The sequence below is a fragment of the Melanotaenia boesemani genome, chromosome 3, assembly GCF_017639745.1.
Source record: "Melanotaenia boesemani isolate fMelBoe1 chromosome 3, fMelBoe1.pri, whole genome shotgun sequence".
Taxonomy (NCBI): domain Eukaryota; kingdom Metazoa; phylum Chordata; class Actinopteri; order Atheriniformes; family Melanotaeniidae; genus Melanotaenia; species Melanotaenia boesemani.
In genome coordinates this window covers 36944110-36963436 of record NC_055684.1, presented here as the reverse complement: position 1 = coordinate 36963436, position 19327 = coordinate 36944110, and the positions used below count along the sequence as shown (strand labels likewise).

Genomic DNA, 19327 nt, shown 5'->3' with positions numbered 1-19327 from the left:
TATACTGTATCAGTAAAAGAAGACTCCACGTATTTAATCAGTATGACTTTTCTGTGCAGATGAAAGAGTTACTCTTGGTTATTCAACTTTATATGTCTGTGGTCATGAATCTATTTTCAGTGGTCTTGATGCATGAGAATGGCTTCTCACTGTTGTTGTGTGTGTATATATATATATATATATATATACCTGTGTCTGATATATTTTAACTGCTGCTGTTTAAAGAGAAAACTGCTGCTAAATCTGTTTACGTGTTTAGTGCAGGGGTCTGCAACCTTTACAATCCAAAGAGCCATTTTTCCCTCAGCCAGCTACATAAAAATCGTTTAGAGACGCAGATCTTATGAGACCTTTTGAAAAAAGACTTTTTTTGTCATTTTTGATGAACCACCATTTTTTTGTCTATTATATTATTTTTCCATTTAATATACAGACATTTAGATAGACGTAGTGCTCGGATAGTACGATGAAAGTGAAAAAGATGAAGTCACAGCAGCATTGACCACGTTATGTGCATGTATGACCCACTTCCTTTTCATCAAGGGACAAACAAATATATCTTACTGTCAAACGTGGTTAAAGCATAGAACGTGACCAGAGCTCTCTTCGCTGTGCATCCCCTTCCATCTCATTCACACGGTCCCCACAGGAGCTGCCTTGTTCACTTCAACATTTCAAGTGCCTTTTAGGACCACTTTCATCTTCCCCCTTCAGAAAATGAGATGGAGTCTCTGCTGAAAAGTGCTGACAGTAGCAGTTTGGGGCTGAGTAGTGTTAGCTCACTGCGGCTCTTTCACTTCTATCATTGCGTGAAGTAGCACAAGCTAATACGACTCTCTTAGAAGTATGTTTGGATACGAATGTACACCAGCTGGGGCCCATCGCAGTGCCTCTGCTCATTGGGCTACTGGTCAGAGGACTTTCAACCAGATGCTCATCTATGGAGCCAACAGATCTCACTAAAGGCTCTTGAACTTCAAAGGAATTTGCAGCCTTATTCTTTTACGAGACATTGCTCTTGTAGTGCTGCTCTTTGTGTATCAGAGTGGTTATCATTGCCGCTTCTATTGTTTGCATGTATGCACCATGGTCTCTTGACAATGATGAAATGAAATGAAAATATTTATTAATCCCAGAGGGAAATTGCAGGCCTTGACACTATTGGCATGTATTAAAAACAAACCCAATGATACTATCGGCCCTGTGATAATGTCTTTTAATGATGTTCATTATAAATTGTAGAAAAAAGATTCAGTCCACATATGTCTCAACACACAAGACCCAGTGTAGAAAAATGTATACTTGAGTATGACGGGTTCATGTCCCGAGCCTGAAATGAACCCTTTTTACACTGCTAGCAGTTTTGTTTGGCAGCCCTTTCAGGACATTTTCAGCTCTTTTTCTCTGTGTTTGTTAAAGTAATAAATATGTATATGAATTTTTTTTTCCCTCAATGGGTTTTTGTGCTGTATGTGGAGCTTATGTAGATTTGGTGTGTGCACTCTACAATAAATTCACTTGACAAATTTAGTACCATTAACCATCTTGCAGCTGTTTACGTGGCCAGAGTTTAGAACATGTATTATGTTAATAATGTTTCTTGATTGGGTTGAGATTCATTTACATAGCTATTAACTGGTAATGTCAAGTCAAAGTTTGCTCTTTCAAATCCCTCTGACCCTCGTCTTCTGGCCTCTCCCTCTTCCTTGCCTTTAGTCTCTATTTGTAGCTTGTTGTTTAGCTTTTTCTCTGACATTCTGCCTTTATCTCAATCTGTTGTTGCTTTCTTGTGTTTTTTCCTCCCCTATGTGCAGCATTTCCCCCATTTTAGGGCCCATTTATGCTCTGCAATAAAGATGGAAATACTGATGAACGGAGTTATCTGTCTGCCTCCTGCATCCTTTATGTTCATAATTTGATCTGTTTGGGAAGACACCGTGGGGTCATGTTGACCAGTATAGCTTATGTGCAACCAGCAAAAGGAACAAAGAAGAAGGAGCTGCAATGTATTTGGAGTCTGCACAGACCACTGCCCTATGCTGCGCTGCCTGTAGTTATGTCTCTCTGAGAAAGTTCATTATCATGATTTTCTTCATTGTTGCCATGTTTGCTATTATCGGAAACTGATGGCAAAGCTCTTCAGTAAACTCTGAACTTTGAACTACCCTGTAGTCGATGTAGTACCTAACAAACATGCCTTGTGGATCCATCGGTTGATGCAGCAAATGGTGCAATGCCACCGAAAACTGTGGGGGTGGTGTTGAGCAGTATAGCTAACATGCTACCAGCAAAAGGAGCAAACCAAAGAAGAGGAAGAGGAACAGGAACAGGAAGAAGACAATGAGGACAACAACTGTAGAGATGGCAGGAGCTTGGATGGGTTGCTTAATACTAGGGCTGACGGGTATGGCCAAAAAAAAAAAAATCATGTTTTTATTTTCTATATTGATCAGTCTCAATCTCTACCATGATGTATTTTATTAATGCTGTCATTTTCCCAAGTAACAATAACTGCAAAGACCATAATGTCTTTATAATATGCAACTGCAGTTGTAATGTCTTGGTTTGTTTTGATTGCTTTTATATGGAATGACTTCGGCAAATGATGAGATTAACATTTCCCATCAGGCTTTCTCTAACTGAAGGCAAAGTTACAATGAAAGTGTGTGACCACCAACTAGTGGACTGGACTGTGCTGAGGGATACACAGTTGGCTCTGTAGATGGATCAACGGAAAATTTCTTGTTGTTATTGAGATTGACATGAATTTAATTGTGATTAAACACTCTTTAATTTGTACCCAGTTGACCTATAAAAAGCAAAGATGTGTCACTTCCTTAGCCCCTTGTATGCCCTTGGCCGATGGACAGAAGAGGCCTCATCCCTCCATTGGGCTGGCCTGTCACACAGGAAGACAGATGTTAGCCTGCAGTTTTTCTGCGTGCACTACCTGCCAAGATAACACACAACAGTGAGGCGAGGGCTGGTGAAACAAAAGGTTATTAATAAAGGCTCGGTGGCCTGCCTACATACAGGCAAAGCAAAAATCCCATGAAGGCTGCATAACTGCGTTCTCATAGACTTTCTGAAAATCTGCAAACATGACAGATCAAACATAGATGAGGGTGCCTGCCCAGATGCATATTACACTGACCTCCTCATGGACCTGTTATTCCGTCTATTTGCAGGTTCTTGGGTCATGCATTGGCAGGAAAAGGCAGTGCATTTGAAATTTGAAATCTTAACAGCTGTAAATAGGCTTTCCAGTGTAAAGCTGCATGTCTCTCAAAGAGCTGATTTCTGTAAGCAGCTTAGTGTTTCCACCTCCTCATTACACACCCTAACCTATTCATGTTGTGGGTGAGAAGAATTATTTCTCACACATCCCTTCCATCGGATTAGGATGATGCTAATGTGCCAGTAAAAGTTTGTTGCTTGGTGTCCATACCAATATAAATAATGATTATAATAGTAGAGTTAAATTTAGGAAAGATATAGAAAAAAACAAATTAAATATACAAGCTCCTTGAGCTTTGTGGTAAGGAGCTCCAGCCATTAGACGCACTTCATTACTCATCCAAGGAAATTGCATTGTGCATAGTCCTCTGCCCTCTGATGCATCAGCAGAATGTTGCAGCAGATGTTCGTACTTTTTCTATTTTTTTCTGCTATTGTTCATGCTGAACTGATGAAAACTGTTCAGACAATAATGAGAAGTGAGTAGCTCATTCTATGTGGACTCATGGTTATATTTTTGTAGACGTTTTTTCGATAACTAGAGTCATTTTCCGTTCAACCGTTCCACAGTGGGGCTTGATAGAAGTGCATGTCTTCACAAAAGCTTTGCTCCCACACAAATGATTGTCCCTGCAGATAACCCTACGGTCATTTAGCACCCATTCTCCACAATACCATTATCGTTCCCCTCTCCCCTCTGGTTGCATTGCAGTGACAAACTCTCTGCCATGGCTTGGAACTTCACCTCTGTCTGAGACCTGGGCCATCTCTGGTTGTCATTAGAGGTGATCTCTATGTCTGAAAGCCAAGTGGACATCTCCTCTAATGAGGACTCGACTGTCAAGCAAGCAGTGAGTGAAGGTGGTGTTACATGGAGGTGCCACTGTCAGTTTTGGACACTGATATTCTCTACCTTTGAGTAACACGAAGATGCATCATTACTTGTAGAGAGAGACAGACATAGAGGCAGTGGGTTTAACTTGATGAGACAGTGTGTTGGTAATGATATATTTAGTTGTAGCCAGAAAAAGTATTGTTCTCTTTGAGGATTTTGGTGTCCAAATCTTTGTTAGTTTCTTGTTATACTTGTACTGCTAGTTGAACTGACGCGCTTGCAGCATGTGGTTAGGATTTATCAGTGTTGGCTGACCTTTCAACCTCAACTGAACAAGCAGCAGAAGTAGGTTGCTTCAAGAATTGGGAGGCTGTTATATGTCAAGGCAGAAGCAAAACTGTTTTATTTTCCTGACTTTTCTTTTTGGTTCACTTCAGATCACTGTATGGATGGAGAGCCATTTTCTGTCTGACCTTTTCACTGTCTGCTAGAATTGGAAATGCTAAAGATTTACAGAAAACTCAACTTGTCCAAGGCAGTATAGACTTTACAGCTATGGTTGGATTAAATGATCATACAAGCAGCCTTATAATTAAAGCATGGCATATTCAGTGTGTATGACTTAACTGTGCTTATATGTCATTAAAACTCTCCAAATGTTGGCGTGTCATTCATCCTCAATTATTTGATCTGTGCTCCCCAAAAAGGCAGATTAGAAGGGATGACTGTTTTTTTCTTCCTCGTCTGTGTTATATTTTTAAATGCAGAGGAAAACTGCGCTACCTCAGGGAAAGCCTGTTAGAGGGAAACAAGGCTACTCAGACCTCCAGTTAAGTCATTTATTTATTTTGAGCTATCAAGGCTTTATATCCAGGTCAGCTCATAAGATGCACACATGAGTAAGCAATATAAACAAAAATACTTCTTTTTCGTTTTGCCTAATTTTGGCAACTGTACAAGCAGCAGGCAGATGTTTCCAGCATATCAACACGTTACTCTGCAGCAAAACCAGCATCACTGTAGGTCTTTGGGGAACTATCAGTTCAGTACTTCTAAAACTAGAGATGGACAGATGTAGAGCCAGCTTCAGATAGTCAGCCCTACCAAAGTCTGGACACATCAACAATTAGCACATGGATACAGAGACGCATTACTGAGGTTAATTCTCAACAGTTGTAGCAACATTTCTACATTTAATTCCATTAAAAATAAACACTCTTCATCACTTTATTAGGTACACATTCTTAATCCTGGGTTGGACCCCCTATTGCCTTCAGAACTGCCTTAAATCATCATGGCATAGATACAACAAGGTGTTTGAAACCTCCCTTAGAGATTTTGGTTCATATTAGCAGGATGGTATTACACAGTTGCTGCAGCTGCACATGCTTGATGTGAATCTCCTGCAGCTTCACATCCCAAAGGTGCTCGACTGTGGAGGCCACTGCGGTGCAAATAGCCATCAGAAGATGGGTGCACTGTGGTTGTTAAGGGATGGAAATTTTCAGCAACACTCCTCAGGCAGGCTGAGGTGTTTAAACAATGCTTAGGTAGCACACTTTGGAAGATACCCCCCACACCATTACACCAGCACCATCTGCTTCAAAGCTGAACGGGTTGTGTGTTCAGAGATGTTATTCTGCATTGCTTATTTAAAATTCCTGTTGCCTTTCTATCATCTCCAACCAGTCTGCCCTTTCTCCTCTGACCAATGAAATCAACAAGGCATCCTGGTCCAGACAACTGCTGCTCACTGGATATTTTCTCTTCTTCAGACCGTTCTCTGTAAACCCTAGAGATGGTTGTACATGAATATCCCAGTAGATCAGCAGCAGTTTCTGAAATACTCAGAACCAGCAACCATGCCACTTTCAAAATGACTTAAATTCCCTTTCTTCCTTATTCTGATGCTCAGTTTGAACTTCAGCAAGTCGTCCTCACCATGTCTACATGACTAGATGCATTCAGCTGCTGCCATATGATTGGCTGATTCGATATGTGTTAACAAGCAAAAAAAAAAGGCAGAATCAATTAATCCGACGGATGCTGTCCACTCAAGGTGTAAAAACACCAGCATACTACTGAAAAAGGTGTCGCTTGAAAAAAAAAATGCTGCATTCACTGTCATTATGCAATGGTTACCATTTCATTTATTTTTGTTTGCCGAGCACTTGTGCCCGGTAACTGATGCTTCACAGCCTGGTGGATAGGGACCCCCCCCCCCCCCCGGTTTAAAACAACAACAAATTAAACATAATGTAAAAACTGTGTAGCCCATGGGGGAAATTCTTTACATTTATTGCTTCAGTTTGCCTAGGAGATTTCTTCGGAGTGTAGTTTTTATTTAGCTGTTATTTCAATGAATTGTCACTTTTTTTATACCACATGAAAACTTTATTTACAACCTCTAGGCTCCTCCCACGAACAAGGAACAGGCCGCTGTTTTAAAAGAGCACATCTCATCTGAGGATAAATGAGCAGCTGTTAGTCTCATGACATTCTCATCCCTTGGTAGAAAGAGAAAAGGAACTCAAATACACCGTGTGATTAGTGGTCAGTGTCGGCCGATCCTCTTATCACTATTTTCAGGCCACTGTTTCTGATCGGAGCATCCCTAAATAAACCCTGATGTGTTGGCAGAGCTGAGACAGTGGGTACATTTTTACCTAATTTGACCAACTGAAAACACAAAAATAGAAAATGAGGTGCACTTATTCCGTTCTCTGTGCGATTAACAAAACCTATTTGACACTTGCTTTTTTTTTTTTAAACTATTAATATCTTGTATAGGGTGTGTTTGCTGATAGTCATGTGAGAAAGAAATACTCTCCATTTAGACAAAGGTTTTATCATGTCATGCTTACCAGGGCTTAATATGAGGTAAATAATAATAATAATAATAATAATGGATTAGATTTATATAACGCTTTTCACTCCTCACTCATACCTGGTGATGGTAACCTACATGTGCAGCCACAGCTGAGTCCTGTAAAGACTGTAAAAGTTGTGCCAGTTAAAAGAAAAGCACCCGGTCAGATTTTATATTTTAACTCCGGGTCCATGTGGGACAGGTTCTGGGTCTAGATCCGGACCGGGGTGCGCTTGTCAGTGACCTCTGATCTATTCCATTCCAGGCCACAATCATAACTAAGTTCAAAAAACACTTATTTCTGACCAGTCGCAAATGGAATTTTACCTTTGAAGTCATACTGTTCTCCAGTAGCAACAGAAATGCTCCTGTTACATCAGAAGGGTCCAGTAAAAATAATCCAGTGAAAGAGTTGGTCCCCAACTAGTCTTTTATCCATAAAAACATGTTTTAGGCTAATATTGCAGGATTTTAAGACACCACATGAAACAACACATCCGTGTTTAATATAAACAGATATTTTGGTTTTAATTTTATAATGCAAAAATATTTATCTCTACCCTGTAAGGATTGCGTAATCTGTAAATTGGTTGACATCGTAAAGCGTTCCACCAGAGGGAGCGCGAGCACCATCACATACTAGCATTTAAGAAGTTCAGCTGTCTGAGATGTAGCTCAGAGGTTTTTTTTACAATTTCTCAGAGCTTTGCACCATCTGACCTTGGGGTGAACTTGTTGGGACATCCACATGTGGAAAGGAGAATGTTGTCCGTTAGAGAATAAATCTTCTTACTGTAAAATTATGGACTCCATGTTGGTTTGAAATGGCCTCATAGCCCTTCTCAGACTGATGGGCAGCAGCACTTGCTTCTTTGAGATCATTGCTTATGGCTTTTCTCTTTTGGATTGTTGTGACCTTCATTTCTGGACCGTGATGCCATTTTGTTGTTAATTTGTGGAAGCAGGTGAAAATAGTTTCACGTAAAAAGAAGAGCTCCGGACGCCAACTTAATGGATAATAAAAATGATGATTTATTACGAATAGTGACATCTTAAAGAGATCTGCAGAATCTGTGAGGTCTCTGACCAATTTTTGAGAATCCCACTGAGCATTCAAACCAGTAGACTTGTATATGTTAACAAAGACATTCCTGAGTTCACCTCTGACACCTCCACTAAGGCTAACCATCCCTTAGGCCAGGTATGTCCAAAGTCAGTCCTCGGTGCTGCTGTCCTGCAGGTTTTCAATGTTTACCTGCTTTAACACATCTGACTCAAATGAACTGGATCCAGCAGCCTGAAGTTCTGCACAATGTCTCATTAATTTGAGTCAGGTGTGTTAGAGCCGGGAAACATTAAAAACTGTTGGACTGTGGCCCTTGAGGACCGGAGATGGACACCTGTGTCTTAGGCTAACCTAAACTTATGGAGCATTTCCTATGGTTAATCGATAACTGTCTTTGCTGAGTTCAAGTGATACTTTCTACTCTAAAGGCCATTTTGTTTGCTAGATCCATGTGATACTCACAAAAACCTGTATGGTTAAATTTGCTCTTATATATTGATCTAATTATACAACCTACATAATATTAATAATTAGACACTACATAATTACAGTGTTTCCCCTTCAAAATTTCCTAACCATGGTGGTTCCAGTGGTCGAACTGATAAGAATTGAGAACACGCTAGTCACCACCTCGAGGACATTGGTCCACATGTGTACACACAGTGGATTGATGTGCTCTCAGAAGGGTGATTATCTGCTTGTAAACACTGTGTTCTTCCCTCACAGTTCAGAAATGCCTCCACGGGATGTGTGTTTTCACTTGCAGGCACTAGTTTACTTGTTCGTATCACATACGTACCATGCGCTTAGTCCTTTTGCATGCGTGTGGTCTGTTTTCAAGTATGCCCCTTTTAGAAACGACGTATTGGAATTCTGTTCAACTTGTAAAATCTGTAGCAACTTATCTGCAGCTACCTTTTTTCTCAACAGACTCTGCGTTCACGTACAGAACAGATGTCTAACAGCAGAGTAGCCTATCGCTTCTGGAGGCAGCAATGCCGGTTCAATTACGAAAGATGTCTATGTTAAAAGATTTCATTCTCAGCATTTTGAAGGCGTGGTACTAGACATGGCAACCTGCCACAGCTGAATCAGTGTAGGGGAAACACTGGATTATGTTAAACACCTGAGGTGTTCCAGACCAGCAAACTGCCAACACCTCTACATTCACAGAGATGGTCACACTCGCTGCTGATCGGTTAATCAAGTGCACTGATTAGCAGCACCTGGCTGCTACTCATCTTCTTAATTCCTGTGATAGACCCTCGTTTCTGTCTTTTTGGCTGACTTGTTCAATGAATAATGCTGAGGTATAATATGCCAGGTGTTGTTGCTCATTTGGAGATGTATTTAGTGAATCTTAACACCTGAAGATCAGAAATTTGTTTTTTTAAGTGTCGTGATGCAAAACCTTATAACTGAAAGGCAAACTTTCCCTTTCATCTGACTAAATGGGTCCAATTTTTCTTTCATGATTGCGGTAATAACAGGTCCCAAAATGAGCCAAAAACTTTATTCTAGCTGACCACATTTGACTTTATAATTTATTTATATATACAGTTAATAATAGTTCCTATATTATGAGTTGTACTGGGATGAAATGACTGGGAGGGCATAATAACACACGTTATCTCCGTTAATGGTCTGGTTTTGACATTTCCAGCCTTTTCTTCTTTTGTCTAATGACTAATTTCCACTTGTTTGATAGCGATCCACTCCATTGGGATTTATCTCCAGGAAGCTTTCTCACAATGAGCATGGATGCAGAGGGTTAAAAATGGCCTTTTCTTTCCCCTCTTTGCACTGGTGTTAATGGCATTTATCTACAAGAAGGATCACATTCTCTGTGTGTTTGTTTTTCTTTTTCTCCCATGAGTTTGATTAGTCTTCCCCATTTATCCACTGTATTACTTTCATTACGACACACATGGGCACTGGGAGAGAAGCCCGCCCTGATCTCTTTCTCTCTCCTTGCAGATGGTAGCTTCATCTTATTCTCTCTGGATTGGCGCATAGCCTATATTTGTCCCTTACCAGCCAGCATCCCCCTCATGGCACAGCCTCGAAGACTTAATTAAATATCAGACCGAAGCTAACTGTGCTGCTGGCCACCCATGAGCTGCATGGAAAGGGAAGAGGAGGTGGGGAAACAAGTGAAACGACTCTTCAAAAGTGGACTGAAAGAGAGACTTATTGTAGAAGTAATGTCGTCTTTGCCAGCTGCTGTCACAGGCAAGCAGACTGCAAGTTGATTTGCACTCATTACTGGGAAATGAGTAAGGCCTGAGGATGATGACCGCATTACTCAGAATGCATGTGATGTGATGGGAGATGTTGTGTGATGTTTAATCTCCTCCTCTGTGTCCTGAAGAAATAGAAAATAAATGGAGATGAAAATCTTGTTCAACATCTTCACAGTGGGTTTTGTATGATACAAATGGAAGTGGAGAACTGATTATGCAACACTATCTCCCTCCCCCTCCCAAGAAAAAGACTCTCATTCAGCTAATAACCCGACCACTTTCTGTTGGAGGGATTTGTAATTGTTGTGGCTGCATCATGTAAAGGAATTATTCATTTATCGAGGACACCTCTGCTGCGTATCGTGCACTGTGATGAAAACATACATTCTAGGAGGCATTTTGAGCAGAATGTACAGCGTATCGGCGTGTGCTAGAACACACATCTGCGTCACCCTTCATTAGCCTGACCTCTTAGTTTACAGATTTAGTATTGCATTTTTCCACTGCGTTGAACACCCTGAGCTCCGAGTTTTTAACAGCACTCTGGTGTCTTTACTGATTAAATCCAGGCATGTGACCTTCTCTCCTCTTGTACTTTACAATGTCTGGATCGAACATAAAAAGCCATACATGTTTCTGGTTTTTACATACTACTGCTCCTTTTCTAGCCACTCCTCGCTCTGCTCCGTGCTCATTATGGTCCAACCTTTGTCAGAGCGTTAGAGGCCATCTCATGTCTGTCATACTACTCGATAATGGTCGCCTTGCTCTTTACCATGTCCCGTCTTTACTCTGATCTTTGAGGATATCATTATCCATTCCATGCATTTCAACTGAGAGTGGTGTTTCAGTCTTAACCAAAGACTTCAGATTTCTTTTTTACCTTAAGTTTTCCTTTAATTACCAGTACATTGCTATTTGAGTACCCATTAATAACTGCTGATTTAGCTCCAAAATCATGTTGTGGGCCACATAATGAACTGGTTTGCCATCAAAAACAAGTGTAGCAGGACTGAACACCTGCTTTGTTCTCACCCCATTACCTCCCTTAAAACAATGCACGCCTTATTTGATATATTCAGTATGTCTTTGCTTTTAAACATGATCTTTTTTATGTCTTTGTCAGAGTGTCAAATCTTTTACCTTGCAATGCGATCTCCCTGTTGGGTCTAATCTTTTGTTCTGTCACTTGTTTCTTTTTTTTCTTCATTTTGAAGCAGAAGTCATTTCTTCTGTGCTGTCCTCCACTGCTGCACATGCCTGGAGGACACTCTTTCTCATCTTGCTTTGAACTCTTTAATTTTTGCACAGTAGCAGTTTTTTTTTAAAACATATTTATTCATTTATACCCCCTCTCATGTGAGAGGGTATAAATGCATGAGAACACCTTTATTCTCTCCTTCTCTCCCCTCAGCTGTTAACTCCCCACACGGAGCAGCTTCACTAATGCGGTGTTGGTTTAATCCCTGTCGCCCTGTCAGAGGCCATTTTCTTCCTTTTTTTTTTTTGTTTGTTTTATTATTGTACTACAGCAACACTGCAGACAGTATTTTTTTCTTTTAAGGCTCTGCAGCTTCTAGACAGTCTTTACTGTTTTTTTTCCTTATTTTTTCCTCCACAAAGTCTTGAGAGAAGCTTGTCCCTAGCAACAAGGTCAAGGTGGCTTTTCTGGCCTTTACAGTTCACCCCTGTTCTTCCACTCTCCCTTCTACCCACTTCCTACCCTGATGGCAGCCACCTGTCAATGGTTGAACTCCCCCACCTAGATAATCATTACCTTGTCAGGGGCCCGCTTTCATCAAGTGTCCTGGCTCCATGTGAATGCAGGGAGATTGTAGGCAGGATCCTAAATGGACAGTTATGTGTGAATTCTTGCACAGTGCCGCTGACAGCAAAGGGGATACAAGCTGGTTTTATAATTGGGGCAAGGTCAGGTGAAGTCTTCCAAAAGTTCAACAGCTGCTTTTTTTCCTTCTGGAATCATGCCAGAGTAACGCTTTGTGCGGGTAGTACTTTTTTACAGATGGCATCTTTCGTCGTGGTCCACACTGAAATATCTCTGCAGGTTTGGGTGGATCAGCAGGAAATTTTGTGGACAAAGACCGTGAGTCATACAGACTTCAGTGGCCCTCTGACTTTTTGGCTTTTTACCTCTTGGGATGCCTTTATTAAAAACAAAATGCAGGATACAGGTTTGGACATGTGGAACGGGTTGGGCTGGGTCTGGGGTGTGAATTTTAGAGGGATGGGTTGGGGGATTTGGGGGCATTGTGCTCTCTGGGGTGCCTGGCTGGGGTACTGGGACGGGCACTGACCTGTGGTGGGTGGCTGTCTGGACTGGCGCTGGCCTCCCGGGTGTCGAGCTAGGCCTTCCCCGGAGTGGTGGGTGGCCTTTGGGCTTGTAGGGTCTTACAGGTTGATTGGGTTTCAGAAGTAGTCTTCAGGAATAGTTTTCCAGACTTCTTAAAGGACATTTTAAAGCTCTTCTTTGGATGTTGCCATTTGTTTGATTCTCTGTCCTGATGATCCCACACTGCTTCATCCCTCCATCAGACCTGGTGCCCCTGATTTTCAGTCCAGTTCTTGTCATTTCGCATGCCTCTGCCCTTTCTCCCTGTTACCCTTCCTCAAGAAAGGCTTCTTCTCATCCACCCTTCCAAGAAGACGGGCCAGCTGAAGGTCCGACGTCTCCCAGGTTCTGGGTTCTGGTCAAGAAATAATCATGCTAAAATAATATTTTTTCTGTGTCAGTTATTATTTTATTTGTTCTTAGATGTGGCTGCAGAAATGGGAACAAATGATGTTTCTTTGCAACGGGCTGCTAGTGGAAAAACTGCCTGAAGATACAACTTAAAACTGGCTCTTTGCTAAGTTGTGTGTTCTGGGTAGACACGATTGTTCATTCCTTGAGTTCAGTGTCTCATAGCACGATAAAAAAGAAGTGCTGGGCTGAAAGTGAGTGAAAAATCAGCCGGTGATTTAAGTAAAACTTTTAGATGTCAAAGTTTGGAGAACATCTGCTTAAAACCACTTTACAAAAAAAAACAAGAAATTTTGACTTTATGAAAGCGAAATGGAAAGAAATGAGGGTTAGATCAAGACTTTTTCACAGTACACTATTAAAAAGGTGCTTTTTCTTTGTTAATTGTACTCATAAGAACAGTAATTGCTCTGCACAGGAGCACAAACTTTATATTCTGACATAATCTGTATTCTTTTCACATTTTACACTCCCTCCTTGTTTTCCTCATTTTGCTTTCAATGATATTTACAAATAAGTGCTGGACTCCAGGGAACATTTGAGGTGTTGAGCCTATTTCTTACTGTAAGCGGTCCAACTATCCTGACTTTCCTCTCTCTCTCTCTCTCGCTCTCTCTCTCTCTCTCTCTCTCTCTCTCGCCTTTCAGATGCCAGGGAAATCGTGCTGAAAGCTCAGATTCTGGCTGGTGGCAGAGGCAAGGGCATGTTCGACAGTGGCCTCAAAGGTGGAGTGCACTTAACTAAGGAGTAAGTGTTCCCCTATGTGCATTTCAAATTAGGAGTTACTGAAGGAGCTGGATTCATGTTATTTTTCCCCAATGACAGCAGCTTTTATGGCAGGGAGGCTCAAAGAGCTTTCTGAAGATGCTCTCTAAGCACAAAGGCAGTCAGGATTTCTTTTGCTGCAGATAAATATTTGGGCCTTTTTTCCCAGTGTCTTGGTTTTGAACAACTGCCCCTAATTAAACGTTGAAAAAATTTTAAGTTTAGCTGAAACAATATGTGCCACATACTGCATTTTTATATTAAATTTTCCTCAGGTTGATTGGGTTTCAGACTACTGCTGAGGTTTTCCTTTATATTTTTAAAGTGTGGTGAATGTTTTCCTGCAATCAGGGCTCACTTTGAAAACCTGTGTATTGTCAAAAGGCTAAATAACAACTGATTTTATTTAAATTTTTTTACTTTGCTCAGACACCACATGTTTCCATGTACTAATAAAGTACCATCTTTTCAGTAAAAGTACTCGCCACTTACTGTATCCTGAAAGGCAAAATAAGGGTGATTCATGAGGACTGTCACAGATGCGTATCAGCATCACCTTATTCTGGAGTTTAAAAAGGCCGGAAACTTTTTCAAAGTGACACACACTGAAGTCCACCGTCCCCAGACAGTGACACGAGTGTGCAGTTCACCTCCCTCTCATCTATCAAAGGATGAGTGCAACCCCAGCTTCATTTGTATTCTCTTAGAGAACCAGAGCAAGCTTACGGAAGCAACACCAGCATGCACTTCGCTTTTAAATGGAGAGAATAAGTAGAGATTCATTCGCAGCGATCCGCCCCAAAGAGCTGCGTTTTGTCAGAATATGTTACAGTGATGCTCAGAAGGTGGTGAGACATGTGAAGGAAGCTGTTGAGAGGTGAAGAAACATTTAATCATCACTAGATTCATCTGTTCTTTTTCTTTCTTTACTTTTCTAAACCAAAATGGCCTCTGTTGTTGACATTTAACCTCTCCCCTCAGCCCTGCAGTGGTTGGTGAGCTGGCTGACAAGATGCTTGGTTTCAACCTGACTACCAAGCAGACACCTAAAGGTGGCGTGAAAGTAAAAACGGTGAGCCAGAGAGAAAGAAAACATTTTCCTCCCATTTGATGTTGTAATTATGATTTATTCTTCATTTTTTCATGACCTCATTTCTAAATCCTCTCAGTCCAGTGATGTTTTTCTATAAAAAATAAATGTCTGAAGGCAGTCAGCTTGATGCTTTCTTGTTTTTTTTTCTTTTCTTAAAGTAGCTGTCCACTGTTGTTTACTTTGGGTTTGTGCTGGCTGGTGTCATGGCTCATTGCATAAATTGAGCCAGGCTCAGTGTGAATTTAAAGTGTTTGGTAAACAACTGTTTCTATGTGCCACTAACAAGCAGGAATATCATTTTCTCTGCTCGCATGCTGCATGCAGTACCTCCTGAAAACAGACATTTCCAGGTGATGAAGGCTTCTCTGTCTGTGACGTGTGTGTTTGCCTCCTGTGCTCCTCTTCTTCATATTTGTTCACCCCCCCACCTCTTTGCAGCTCCTTCCCCTGGTCCTGCTGCTGGGTTTAGGTGGAGTTGAGAGAATCTCATAGCAAGCACCAATGGCAAAAGTCATTCAAACAAGCTGAGAGTTAAATCTGTGTCTCAAAGGCAGCACAGGCAAACAAAATTGTATGGACACCATTTTAATTGAGAAGAGAAATGCTCCTTTTACAGTAATTGTTTTTCCAAGAAAATGGCCTGTGGTGCAGAAATCCAACCTGGAGTTTTGTAGTTTTACACACACAGTGGAGCTCACATCCACCTTCAGCTGGTATTGCACCGCAGAGCAGGTAACACCACAAGCGGGAGGGCCAGCACGTCTATATCTAAGTGGATTTGCTACCATGATGCTGTTAGAGGAGACAGGGAGTGTGAAAGATGGCTGAAAAACACAACTGGAGGAGGTAAAATTGGGCTTGAGAGATGAAAAAGGTTTTGTTGGAGAAGAACAAGTCAGATCAAATGGAAAATGGACTGTACTTATATAGAGCTTCTCCAGTCATATGTTGACCACTCAAAGCACTTTTACACTACATGTCATGCTCACACTCACTTCTATCACTCGCATTCATACCCCGATAGACACATCAGGAGGAAACATTGAGTCTAGTATTTTGACCAAGGACACTTCAGCTACAGCCGCCCACATCAACTGGTCTTTGAGCTTTAAAACTGCAGTTTGATGGGTGCTAGAGCACCGTTTGTGATAAGTAATGTCTTTAAAGGATCAGAGAAGAAGACAGTAACCATGTACACATTTACAAGTAGGTACCTGTAGTGCAGTCATCGCTGCACCTGAGGCCACTGGATCCACTCACAGATTAAAATGTTTGTCTGGAAGAATTTTGGCCACTGACAGCCACCGTCTCTTCACAACTATATTTTACATTTAAAGTCATTTCTATGCACATCTTTAACACTAGATGTCACATATTTTTACACACCGTGCCTTTGAGAAAATGGGTGACTTGAGTAAATGGCAAGAACACTGGGCCAGTAGAGCTTTATGGGGCTGTTCATGTTAAAACTATAAAACTAGCACCTCACCCAGAAAACCTGCTGCCCATTAACCTCCGCTGAACTGATAGTTTGGGCTTCTTGCTTGCTCTCTCTTTGCTATCTGACTGAGCTACAGTTCCTTTCCATTTGCTTCCATGTGTATATATTTCTGAGATTTCCTTAGAGCTTTTCCACAGAGCTTCTTTTTCTGTGGGGCCTGCTTATGTGCTTGTGTGTTTAGCATGTTTTGTTGTGCAAATGTAAAGAGAGTAAAGATGGAAAAAATTCAATTGTAAAACTACATGAAGTCAGGCTGGTGTCATAACAATGTTCCACCATTCAGTCCTTCTTTCTCCTGCTGTGCCATGTCCAGGTGATGGTTGCTGAAGCCCTGGACATAAGCAGAGAGACTTATTTTGCCATCCTAATGGATCGTTCCTGTAATGGTCCTGTCATGGTGGGGAGCCCCCAGGGAGGCATGGACATCGAGGAGGTGGCTGCCAGCACCCCAGAACTTATCTTTAAGGTATAAGGTTTTTAGTTCCAATTCATCTGTAAAATACTGAAAGATAAACAGATTTACAGGAAAAAAAAATACTTGGAATAGGTGTCTTATAATTATAATATTTGGTTGAACTTTGTAAAATTCCCACCGTTATTGCTTAAAAAACACTGCAGAAGCAGATTTTCTCAGCGAGGCACCGCCCAATGACGACTGTCTGTACTTTGAGCTAGGACCGCATAATAGATAGATGGAAAATTACCAACATCATCATATTAGCCTGTGCGATATACATATTGCAGTGACCGTCTGCCATAAATAGTGTTATCATATTTTAGCAAAGTGACTTGACATTCCAAATGCTGCCGTGCATTCATGGCCTATGCGCTAAATGGCAAACCAAGTGGACTCTGCAAGACATACTTGTGCCAGCCACTGGGGAAACATGGTGAATCTCCGCCTCCACCTACAAACAACCACAAGGAGCAAGTTCTCACTTTAAGTCAAACAAAAGCTGTCTTTTGATAGGTGCTCCCGATGATTGTGGGCTTTGTTTTTCTTGCAGATGTTGCAGGTGGTTTTGTTTTCTTACTGGTGTAGCAACTGCTTGTCTGGTTTTCCCTGTTTAGATTGAACAGCTGATGCGGTTGCTTTCTGTCTGGTGTATCCTTGTCACCTCCTCCTTCTATTCATTCTGTTTCTCTTACTCTCCCCACCCCCTTGTCAAGTCAAACAAATGTTGTAGAGTTAAAATTGCATTCATGCATGAGAGTTTTGCGAGTGGAACCTCATATGCTGAAACATCAAAGTAGCATTAAGTTTTATTTTTCACAAATAATAACATCATGGCAACTTTTAACAGCATTATTGCAAATCGTACGTTTTCCTTATACCAAGCAGCTCTACTCTGAGCTTTCTTTCTTTCTTTCTTTCTTTCTTTCTTTCTTTCTTTCTTTCTTTCTTTCTTTCTTTCTTTCTTTTCCTCTTCCAATAATGTCCTCCTGTGTTTCTTTCATAAATCATCCACAGTGCACATCCATAACCACTAGTGTGTTGATATCCAGTTGCTAGCATGTGACATAGTGCATCAAACAAAACGCATCGTAATGTGATTTTCCAGCTGGAAAAAAAAGCCTGGAACCATTTCAGCCTCAGGATGCTATTAAAGAATGACAGAGATGTAAATAATGAAAAGTTACATCGAGCCACTTTAAAGAGCTTTATTTAGGATTGACTCTTTTGTTTGTTTCTTTTGGTTGAAGTTTTAAGAATAAAAAATATATATAGATTTGTTTTTAAGTCAAATTTTAACTTAATTTGAATAAATACAGACACTTATAAAAGATTTCTTTGTTTTGCATTGCCATAAATTAGGTTTAGCATAACTACTTGGCATGACTTGCTGTTGTTAACAGATTTAAACTTTAAGCATCACATATGCCTGGAAGTTGTAGCTGTATATCCAGGTCATTTGCAAGGCTGTAGCTGATTATATCAGCTGAGATCTCCAATTCTGATAGAATATTTTTTGTTTCATCTAAGTTGAACACATTTTATGTTTCAGATTTAAAAAAATAGATATATATTTTCTCAATCTGACAGGAGTTTAAAAAGATGGATTTTGCCTCTACTGATGTAGAGACATTGAAAAACATTAATGGAATCTTATTTTATGATGAATCTACATCAGGAGTATAAAAACAATCAGTCAACTGTCAATCATGACAGCATGCACCTTATTATCAAGTAAACTCACTGATAAAATGGAAAGCTTTCAGAAAAGTCAACATTTGAAGGTGATGAGAAGTACTCATTATAAGGGAAATATATTTAACTTCCTCCACAAATGAGATTCTTACAGTCTTAAGAAGTCAGATGCCAGTTTCTGATGGTCATAAACTCTTTATTCTAGCCTTACTGTACTTCTCTCTTCATATTTGACAGCTTTTCTCTGCTTCATTATGATCCAGTTTTATACAAGGATCAGATTTTGTGTCAGCATAGCTCAACTCCCTTTTCTTTTCCACCTCCTTTAATCATTTCCTTGTCGTACTTTCTCCTTTGCTTTCCCCGCTATTCCTACAGGAAGTCATAGACATATTTGAAGGTGTGCGAGACGACCAGGCACTCCGCATGGCAGCTAATTTGGGTTTCAAAGGACCTCTGCAAAGACAGGTAATGGGCACTCACAATGCTTTAGAGCTGCAATGTCAAGAGGAGGCAGAGAATACAGTATCTACAATTCACACAAACATATAGATGCACAGATGCATGCACATTTACTAGCAAAGCATACTTTGGCTATTATTAGTTTTCCAGAGGCAAGTTGTGAAGTGTCATAAGACGAGTCCCATTTGCCAGGTGGTCCATTGTTGTTGCTGGCAGTGATGCACGGCACAGTGCCAGGCTCTGGGAGCTGACATCACTAATGATACCATTTATGTAGAAGAACTTGCATCAATTTTATGAGTGAATCATGCAGTAGGAAGCAAAACTCACCTCAGTGAGCAAGCTT

At 40.8% G+C, this 19327-nt stretch overlaps 1 protein-coding gene and 1 long non-coding RNA gene across 2 annotated transcripts in view; one reads left to right on the top strand and one right to left on the bottom strand.

Moving 5' to 3' along the window:
• suclg2 (succinate-CoA ligase GDP-forming subunit beta) overlaps window positions 1-19327 on the top strand; it is a 133049-nt gene that overhangs the window by 48946 nt on the left and 64776 nt on the right. Inside the window, exons 3-6 of the mRNA XM_041980250.1 lie at window positions 13659-13758; window positions 14758-14848; window positions 16684-16836; window positions 18898-18987. Coding sequence (XP_041836184.1) covers window positions 13659-13758; window positions 14758-14848; window positions 16684-16836; window positions 18898-18987 — 434 coding nt within the window. The remainder of the gene's footprint in view (window positions 1-13658; window positions 13759-14757; window positions 14849-16683; window positions 16837-18897; window positions 18988-19327) is intronic.
• On the bottom strand, window positions 268-9553 carry LOC121636607. The gene is made up of 3 exons (XR_006009753.1): window positions 9544-9553; window positions 6749-6751; window positions 268-364 (listed from the first exon to the last, which is right to left on the bottom strand). It is a non-coding gene; the product is annotated as an uncharacterized LOC121636607 (long non-coding RNA).